The 9,839-nt window shown below is 39.3% G+C and overlaps 2 protein-coding genes across 3 annotated transcripts; both read right to left on the reverse strand.

Annotated features, from left to right (window-relative positions):
• Positions 1–1,324: 1,324 nt before the first annotated feature.
• On the reverse strand, positions 1,325–8,035 carry gid8a (GID complex subunit 8 homolog a (S. cerevisiae)). Of its 2 annotated transcripts, none has more exons than XM_026918241.3 (5): positions 7,427–7,865; positions 7,166–7,319; positions 5,856–6,052; positions 5,001–5,198; positions 1,325–2,909 (listed from the first exon to the last, which is right to left on the reverse strand). In XM_026918241.3, the coding sequence occupies exons 1-5, from the start codon at positions 7,433–7,435 to the stop codon at positions 2,736–2,738; spliced, it is 732 nt and encodes a 243-aa protein (XP_026774042.1). In that variant the 5' UTR covers positions 7,436–7,865; the 3' UTR covers positions 1,325–2,735. The 2 variants fall into 2 exon arrangements, with proteins under 2 accessions (XP_026774042.1, XP_026774853.1); XM_026919052.3 differs by lacking the exon at positions 7,427–7,865 and adding an exon at positions 7,894–8,035 and having other exon boundaries at positions 1,326–2,909.
• Positions 8,036–8,901: 866 nt separating this feature from the next.
• On the reverse strand, positions 8,902–9,839 carry si:ch211-196c10.13 (class E basic helix-loop-helix protein 22). The gene has a single exon (XM_026928044.3). It carries the CDS (start codon positions 9,470–9,472, stop codon positions 9,017–9,019), a length of 456 nt encoding a protein of 151 aa, XP_026783845.1. The 5' UTR covers positions 9,473–9,839; the 3' UTR covers positions 8,902–9,016.

Below are 9,839 nucleotides of genomic sequence, written 5' to 3' on the forward strand. Positions count from 1 at the left end.
CACACAATTGTCCAGAATGTCTTTGTATCTTGTACCATTACAATTTCCCTTCACTGGAACTAAGAGGCCCATGTTCCAGCACAACAATGCCCCTGTGCACAGAGTGGTCCATAAAGACAAGGCTTGACAAGGTTGGAGTGGAAGAACTCGAGTGTCCTGCACACAGCCCTGACCTCAACCCCTCAACCTTTGGGATGAACTGGAACGCTGACTGCAACCCCGGCCTCCTCACCCTACATCAGTGCCCGACCTCACTAATGTGCTTGTGGCTGAAGGGGCATAAATCCCCACAGCTGCACTGGAAAGTTATTGAAACCTGACAGTTGAAAAATCAATCTTCAGGCTTTTTCCAGCCTTCAATTGTTCAGTTTCACTGAGTCTATGTCCATGATAGCCTCAGATTCTTGTTCTTGGCTGACAGGAGTGGAACCTGATGTGGTCTTCTGCTGTTGTAGCCCATCCACCTCAAGGTTTGACGTGTTGTGCACTCTGAGATGCTTTTCTGCTCACCACGGTTGTAGAGAGTGTTTATTTCAGTTACTATAGACTTCATGTCAGCTCAGACCAGTCTTGTCAGATCCTGGTTCTCCTCTGATCTCTCTCATTAACAAGGTGTTTCAGCCTGCAGACCCTCTACTCACTGGATGATTTTTTACATTTTGCACCATTCTGTGTAAACTCTAGACACTATTGTGTATGAAAATCCCAGATCAGCAGCATCTGAAATACTCAAACCAGCCCTCCTGTCACCAACAATCATGCCACGGTTAAAGTCTCACACACCCCATGCTGAAGTTTGAGGTGAACATTAACTGAAGCTCTTGACATGTATTTGCATGATCTTATACATTGTGCTGCTGCCACAGGATTGGCTGATTAGATAACTGCATGAATGTTCAGGTGTTCTGAATAAAGTGGATGATGAGTGTATATCAAATAAGCTACTAAGTCACTAGTTTTTCTAACCCGTAAATAACTTTTTTGTAAAATTGTGTAGTAGAGTAAAATGTGTTAGCCCACAACTCACCTGGGCCAAAGTGCACTTTTCTTCACTCCTATTCTCTTGGGCTCGCCTGCATGCGCATATTTTTCAACTTCCATTCAAAAGTGGCAGCGTTTGGTGTTCATGAGGCTGCACTGCATTAAGTTGATTAAGAAAAGCGTGAAGAACACCACAAAGCATGCACCACTGGACAGGAACAACAGGTAGGACATGGGTGGAGCTATAAATCTGCATACTTGTGCCTTAAATACTGCCAAAGTATGCAGCGTGAAAGAGGAAAGACACATTTTTGTTTCAAAGAAATACTTTATTGTACCGAAAATTTTGAATTTAAAAACAGGAGAGGTTGAAGAATGCATTGTTGAATAAATAATAACAAAATTACAACTATAAATAAACTATAAACTTCAGTAGCATGTACAAAATCTAAAATAAAAATGGTGATGTAGCAAATTCTCCAGGCATTTAAAAATACATAAATTTAAAATAAAAAATAGCTTATGTTGTGAAAATCTTTAAAAAAAAAAAGAAAAAAAAAGAAAAAACCTGCCCCCATTCACCTGCTTGAAATATACATTTTCCTTTGCTCACCATATGAGCAGTCTCATTTCCATTCCAAGTGAAAATACAAGGCTAGTATCATTCTCTCTCTCTCTCTCTCTCTCTCTCTCTCTCTCACACACACACACACACACACACACACACACACACACACACACACACACACCTTAATCTAGCCAACAAATACAAGGCACAGCATCAACAGGACAAACCAGAAGACCATGTCCCTATCAACAACACACCAACTGTAAAAAGCACAAACTCAGACAACTTAAGTGTTGATTTCCAGAGTGGAACAATCCAGGAACCTTTTCATATAGAAAATGAATTTTACGCTTAACACTCTCATAACTAGGGGTGTAAACGTCAGGCTTCCACATAATACAATATGATGTTGATTCTTCAGGCTATGATTAGATATTTGTTGATGCCACTGAATATGCTACAATAAGATTCGATTTAGTAACCTCTCATCAGTATGTGACCAACTTTGTTCAGAGCCTGGAGTAAGCCTACCTTTAATTTGCGAATGACGCCGAGGTACAAAGGGACTGTTTTAAGTATCAGTGTTATGAGCAAATCACCTTGCTAGCTTATTTACACATCAGTTTAAAAATATGAATTTTTTTTTTTACACACCAACTGTCTGTCGTTTTAATAATTGATTTCTATTCAATTTTAATAACAACAATAACTGTTGCCTCGATTCATCTCAGCCGTTGCCTTTAAATCAATGCATTTATCCAAATTGTCTGATCGTTACACCCCTAATAACAACCCTTAGCTGATTTTACCCTTCTAGTTTAGGCATAAAAGCACTGAATGAATGTCAAATTAAAAAAAAAAAAAAAAGTTACCAAACAGAACATAAAATGCCAGTATTTAAAAACAAGATGAGGTGGATATTTGTAAATAAAAGAGGTCTATAGTATAGAATTATTTTTCATTCAGAAGATGGGCGTCCAGCTAAATTAATTTCTGATATATTTACTTTGATTAGCATATCTGCTTTCAAAATATAATACAATATACAGTAAAGTTAATTCCCTTGTATGATATGCAAACAAATTGCTAGCTCGTGTTCATTGTATATATTAGTCCGTTCACTGACTGTTTATAAATAGGGGGAAATGTTACAGTATAGCACAGATGTCCATGTTGTTGCCAGTTCTTACTTGGGGTCTTCAATTGTGCCCTTACTAAGGTCTGTCATTTTGGGGTATTTGACTTTTTTCTGGTCAAGTTCATTCTGTGCCCATAACAAGAGCTTCAGCAGCTTGGCCAGTTTTGGTGTTGACTCCCTGTTCTCATAGTCGAGTACCGCCTGGTTTACCTCACTCCAAACCTGCAAGAGGACACATGTTTTGCTCAGCATGAAACCTTCAACACAAAATGATGCCACCTTGTGGGTAAGAACCAGAACACATTTCTCAAATACCTAATTCAATTAACAAACCTAACCCATTCATTCATTCATTCATTCATTCATTTATTCACTTATTTATTTACAGAAATTACAGCAGTTTTACGTGCCCTCCCCCACTTCCTTTTTTATGGCCCCAAAGGTTATTGGACAAAATAACAATTATACATTACACTGTCATCTTTAATACTTGGATGCAAAAACTTTGCAGTCAGTGACTACCTGACGTTTGGAAACCACAGACATCACCAGACACTGGGTTTCTTCCCTGGTGATGCTCTGCCAGGCCTTTGCTTCAGCTGTATTCAGCTCCTGCTTGTTTTGCCTTCAGTTCCGTCTTCAGCAAGAGAAATACATGTTCAAGTGGATTCAGGTCAGGTGAATGACTCAGCCATTGCAGAACATTCCGCTTCTCTGCCTTTAAAAAAAAGTCTTGGGTTGCTTTCAAATTAGGTGTCAGGTCATTGTCCATCTGCACTGTGAAGCACCATCCAATGAGTTTTGAAGGATTTGGCTGAATCTGAGCAGATAATATAGCCCTACACACTTCAGAATTCAACCTAGTGCTTTTGTCAGCAGTCACATCATCAATAAATACAAGGGAACCCGTTCCATTGGCAGCCATACATGCCCACTCCTTAACAGTGCTTCCACCATGCTTCACAGATGAGGGGATATGCTTTGATCTGTTCCATCCCTTCTCCATACTCTTCTCTTCCTGTCATTCTTGTACAAGTTGATCTTTTTCCTCATTTGTCCATAGGCTGTTGTTTCAGAACTGTACAGGGTTTTTAGATGTTTTTGGCAAACTCTAATCTATTCTAAACTCAAAAACTCTCTTCCTGTTTTTGAGACTGACATCTTTAGAAAAACCCTCTGTATTTACTCTGGTGAAGGCTTTTTTTCGTTTGTTGACTGACACAGATATGCCTACCTCCTGGAGAGTGTTCTTGATCTGGTGAACTGTTGGGAAGGTGTTTTTCTTCACCAGGGAAAGAATTCTTCTGTCAGTTGTTTTCAGTGGTCTTCTGGGCCTTGGTGCTCCTGACCTCACCAGTGTGTTCTTTCTTTTTAAGAATGTACTAAATAGATGATTTGGCCACACCTAATGTTTCAGCTATCTCTCCGATTTTAATTTTTCAACATAATGATGGCTTGCTTCACTAGCAGTGACAGGTCTTTGGACTTCATTTTGAGAGTTAACAGCAACAGATTCCAAAGGCAAATGCCACACTTGAAATCAACTCTAGACCGTTCATCTGCTTAATATATGAAATAATGAGGGAATAACACACATCTGGTCATGGAATTGTCCAATTACATTTGGGGGGGGGGTCCACAAGTGCTGTAATTCCTACACCCTCAAATTAAATCTGAAAGTCTGCACTATAAAGCACTGCACAGCTGCATTTTGAACTCATATATTATATAATTTCAACTCCTATATACCATAGTAGACAGCTAAAATAACTTTGTCAATGTCCAAATATTTATGGACCTGTGTGTATTTCTTTATTAAACTATATGGCCAAAAGTCTGCAGACACCTGACTATCACACCCATACGTGCTTGTTGCACATCTCATTCCAGATTTAGTCCCCTCTTTCCTGTTATTATAACCTCCACTCTTCTGAGAAGGCTTTCCACTAGATTTTGGAGCGCAGCTGTGGGGATTTGCCCATTCTGCCACAAGAGCATTAATGAGGTCGGGCACTGATGTTAGGTGAGGAAGCCTGGGGTGGAGCTGGCATTCCAAATTTACCCTAAAGGTGTTCAGTGGGGCTGAGGTCAGGGCTCTGTGCAGGCCACTAGAGTGCTTCCACTCCAACCATGTCTTTATAAACCGCAAACCATGTCTTTATAAACCACGCTTTGTGCACAGGGGCACTGTCATGCTGAACATGTTTGGGCCTCTTAGTACCAGTGAAGGGAACATACTTTTGGCCATATAGTGTATATTACCTATACATACACACACACACACACACACACACACACACACACCACTCTCACCTTCTGTCGCTGCATCATGTTAAGAAGGTCTCCGAAAGGTGACTCTTCAGGGTTGTCAAAAGCAAGCAGAGCCAGAGTTCTCTCCATCTCAGTCAGACACTCTCTGCTCTCCTCACCTTGTTCAGCCAGCTGCGACTGTGCAAACTCCAGCGCAGCCTCCGTCTCCCGCAGGCGGATCAGCTCAATCAAATGCTGCTGCTGCAAGAGAGGAAAACATTGCAGCATTTCAGACCTAGCTCAAGGGCACTTTCTCCTATCTCCACTTTCACACTTCCAAAATAGAGATGGCCAAATGTCACTTTTTCCGATACTGAAACCTAAAATATTGGCTGATAAAAGCTCAATTTTTTTTTAAACTACTAAGCTTTGAAATGAGTGATTTTTAACTGAAGCAAATTAACATACTCAAACTAGTGTACAAGTTAGAAATACATACAGTCATGGGAAAAGAAAGTACACCATCCTTCAGTTTTATTTATTTTTTTTTTAGTCAGAAACAAGATGGGAAAAAAATAAGTACACCCAAGTTCACCCTATAACTCAGTAACATGCAGAACCAACTTTAGCAACTTTAGCAAGTAAAATTTTTTGTTTTGGAGTAATTTTGGACCACTCTTCTTAACAACATTGCTTCAGCTGAGTTCAGTCTCAGTTCTTAAAGTAAAACATAAGATGCTTAACAAAAAACATGCAATATTTTTATATACAAATATTTTCTTTCTGTGATGTAAACATACTCTACTCTGAAGGCTATTTTCAAAGTCCATTTCAATACTAAGTTTTGTAAGGATGCTCTGCATTAGGCCTTTAGTCCTTGAGTTTGACGCTGTTAATGATAAAGAATAACATGTTTACCTGAAGATGGAAGTACAGATATCGGTTGGTGTCCAAGAGTTCTGGATGAAGGCTGTTAATGAGAGAGATGGCTTCCTGAATCTGCCCTTTCAGAATCATCTCCCTGATCTTTATCCTCTCATCCAGTGAGTCCAGATCCACACTGGGCTCAATGCCTGACTCCATCCGGAACTTCTCTGCGGCTTCCTTAAAACCCTCTGTGAAACACAAACATCTATCAGTCTAGTGGTAATTTATTTTCTTCACACAAATGTAGTCTGATGACTGTGTGTATGAGTGAGCTACTAATATCAGAGAGCTAAAATTCATCCAACGCTTTCAGTCACAGTGAAAATTATGAGCTCAACACTTCATATGCAAAGCTGTTGCTATTGCTGAATTCTACCCTTAAAAAAAACGATTTTGACAAAAATGGAGCTTTTCTCCCATTTTGACAGCTCTACTTTAAGAAAACAAATATAGTTTACCAAAATGACATGGAATTAATTTTATAGGCTACTTTCAAACCTTGTCTTGGTGATCTGCCTGTAAAGATCACATCGAATAATTATCCAGGTTAACGCAGTGATAAAAATAGGCTGCCTAAACCCTTGCTACCCAAGTGCGCTTTCCTCACACTTTTTTGAATCGTTTCATGCCACAGTGAAACAGACATACACAATCAATTCTGTTTTCGTTCAGATACCAGCTATCAAAAAGTCTGAGGTAATCCTGCTCATCACATCGAAACAAAGGAGCATGCTTACACATTCTGTACAGACATCATCAGATAACGTTTCAAAACGTTTAAATAACCTAATAAAAAGACATTAATAAAAACGTAAGTAAGCCAATGGAACTGACTGAATTAATCAGCCATTCTTCTTCTAAAAAATGTAGTTTAAATATATTTAAATGCCATCAGTGATGTTTACCTCAGGTGATTTGGAGGACACATTTCTGTTTGTGGATGATGCATTTCCTACTGTAAATGTATAATTCTTGAAAGTTTGGTAGTAATATTGTTTCTCCATAAGTTATAAATGTAGAGGCATGCAGAGCATTTTTTAGTAGAACTGGAAAGTAATGTTTAAAGGAAATTCTCTCCTTTTTGGTGGTAAGAGGGCTTTAAAACGCTTGGTTGAGATGCATGCAAAAAAGAACCAGATTTTAGTTCATGCAGTTTTCACAACTATATGAAGCAGCAAATGTTAGAATTTGTTCATGTAAAAGGTTTCCATATATACCATAAAATTAAAGTACATGCATAATTAAACATACTCGATATTAAACAACTCGAAGGTGAGCATGTGCAAATGAAGCTTACATACCAGTTACTAAATAGTTCATGATGAGGCGGTTCATATCTGCTCTTTGGATGTGCACATTATTCAGTTTCTCCATCCATTCCTCCTTCGTGATATCTTCAGGCTTTTCCGCATAGCTCATCATGGATCCGTCGCTGGAGTCGTTTCTCCTATAAAACTGCAATTACAGTCGAAAGAGAGAGCACTGAGATAATCAGCCATCTTGGGGAGGAAAAAAAAAAAGAAACGCTTCTGCTTTAAACTATGTGACACCCTTTTAAGGACCTGAGACATCTGGGATTTCTTGTCATGTGCATGCAACAGTTGGTCAGCACTGAATGAACGAATGGAAGAGCAGCTACAGCAGCTGAGGCGGCGTTTCGGATTTTCGCGGTGTTTTCAGCCTCGGAGCATTCTTTAGCGCTGTTAAACGCAGGTTTACTACACTTCACTTCAGGACAACCAGTTTTAAATTCAAAACCAGTATCTCCAAGAAGTGTTTAAACGCTTTTAAAATAAATTCGCGACACAGCTCTCAATCTGATATTATTCTCGGTTGTGTACAAAATAATGGCGGCCTCAAGAGGAAGCAAAACAACCGAGCCTGAAACTTAAAACGACTGTCACTGAAACGACACAAAAAAGCCCAGCTGGCTTGAGGCAAAATGCACATGCAGATGAATAATCCTGATAACAGTCCATTTCTTTTGCCTAAATATGTTAAGCACATTCATTTACGATAAAATACTTACAAAATAAGTATTGGCGATGGCAGTGGGCCTGAGACTGAAATCACGCGATACAATAGTGCGTTCAGAACGAGATTTCACAGGAGCGCTGTGATTGGCCAGGACAGTGATGTCATGGTTGCTGTGGCAGAGCTGTTCAGGTTGCCAAATCCTTTGTTTGTGAACTACATTTTTCTCAATCACGCTGAATAATGATTGTTTAATATCAGACGTGCTGCGTGCTCAAGTAGGGAAATATAGAGCTTCTGAACCAGTCCTATATATATATATATATATATATATATATATATATATATATATATATATATATATACATACATACATACAGGGATATACGATACGGGGGAGTTGTTTGTTTGTTTATTTGTTTGTTTGTTTGTTTTTTAAAGGTGGCCATATGATCTGCCAAAAATAAATTATTTTAATTATTAACAATTATTCGTATGTCGGCTCGGACACTGAGACATTGCGTTTGTTTTTAATTTGCTTTCCGTTTCAAAATCAAATCATACGAAATCTGAATTAATCAAAATCTTTTATGTAGAAAATGCAGGCATATATAGGCTACCTTATGATGAAACAATTAAAAAAAGACTGAAAAAAGATTGCTACCTTATATTTTATTAAGTCACATCCAGTGATATAAATAACAGGAATATAAACTAACGGGCGACTAGAGAGGATATGCTAATTTGTTTATCACGTGATCCACATAAGCTTTTAAATTAGGCTCTTAGCATTTATAAAATGCAAAAAAAAAAGGGTTATGTGTCATTTTGTGACTTCCTTACGAAAGCACACTGATATAATCCTTGTGAAGTTTGGGAGAGAATTTTCAAAAGCATAATTTAAAAGAGATTTATGATTTCATTTCTCTTACCCAAATTATAATTTAGATTAAATAAATAATAAAAAACCTTTAAAATGCTTTTTTTTCCCCGTAGATGAGGCAGTAATTAATTTTTTGAAAAAGATCATTCTGATATAATCCGCTCTGGATCAGTATTAGACTGACTTTTCAGGTGAATGTTTTTATTCATGGTTTGTTTCAGGCATCACGAGTTAAACATATAGCTAAGGGTAGTGTCACAGATTAAAAGTGTCACAAATGTAAAGGTGTTACATATTAAATAAAATCACATAATAAAATGAGCATGCTATCCTCCACATAGCCTGCAGACTGATCTTGCGGGAGAAACCCAGCGGACAGGACATTTTGTTCCAGGTTTCGTTGCTCGACAGTCTTGCTCATCTGCTCCAAGGCGTGAGCCTGCATGAGGATGTAGTTCTTGGCCAGCAGCAGTGTGGCGATCTTTGACAGTTTCTTGCTGTGATTTCCTCTGTACTGTATCGCGGCCCGCAGATCGTCCAGAGCGGCGTTCAGGGCGCGCATGCGCGGTCGCTCGCGCGCGTTAACGCTCAGGCGCGAGCCTTCGGGACCGGCTGTGGCACCAGGACGATGCTGGAGCCGTTTGTTAGATTCGCCAGGAGGCTGAAAGCTTCTTTCGTTGTTGTTCGTTAAGGTGGAACTCGTGTCTAGTTCTGTTCGTGACTTTTCCGAGACGACACCGAAGAAACACATACTGCGGGGTGAGCGGTGGCCAACTGTTTCCACCTGTTTCAGAAAAGAAAACAAGCACCTCCACCTGAGCGCTTTAACCGTCTCCCTGTGCTGCTCTGCTCCATAACCTCTACACGCAGGGATTAGCAACCTGCCCTATCACATCAGGAAGCGAAGTGAACACAAACAGTCTGTTTTTACACACTTTGTTAAAGCATGTCAGAAACACTGCACTACCGGGGCAGACCAGCAAACACAGAGGAGTGCAGGAGATGTGGTAGTTTACTCGGTACTGGGTTACATGATGTAGCAGTGGTCTCCATTTGTTATGTTATTGTTGCTCAATAATATTGTCATAATGCTCGAGTCCTCAGGCTGAAAAGATTAT

This window comes from Pangasianodon hypophthalmus, chromosome 8, assembly GCF_027358585.1.
Source record: "Pangasianodon hypophthalmus isolate fPanHyp1 chromosome 8, fPanHyp1.pri, whole genome shotgun sequence".
NCBI lineage: Eukaryota > Metazoa > Chordata > Actinopteri > Siluriformes > Pangasiidae > Pangasianodon > Pangasianodon hypophthalmus.

What these genes read in the sequence shown, in the direction of transcription:
- gid8a (XM_026918241.3), bottom strand. An exon ending in CATGAACTATTTAGTAACTG is followed by an intron (nt 6,053 to 7,165) that starts GTATGTAAGCTT and finishes TGTGTTTCACAG; the next exon opens with AGGGTTTTAAGGAAGCCGCA. An exon ending in ATCTGTACTTCCATCTTCAG is followed by an intron (nt 5,199 to 5,855) that starts GTAAACATGTTA and finishes CCTCTCTTGCAG; the next exon opens with CAGCAGCATTTGATTGAGCT.
- si:ch211-196c10.13 (XM_026928044.3), bottom strand. Translation starts at nt 9,472, where the DNA reads ATGTGTTTCTTCGGTGTCGTCTCGGAAAAGTCACGAACAGAACTAGAC.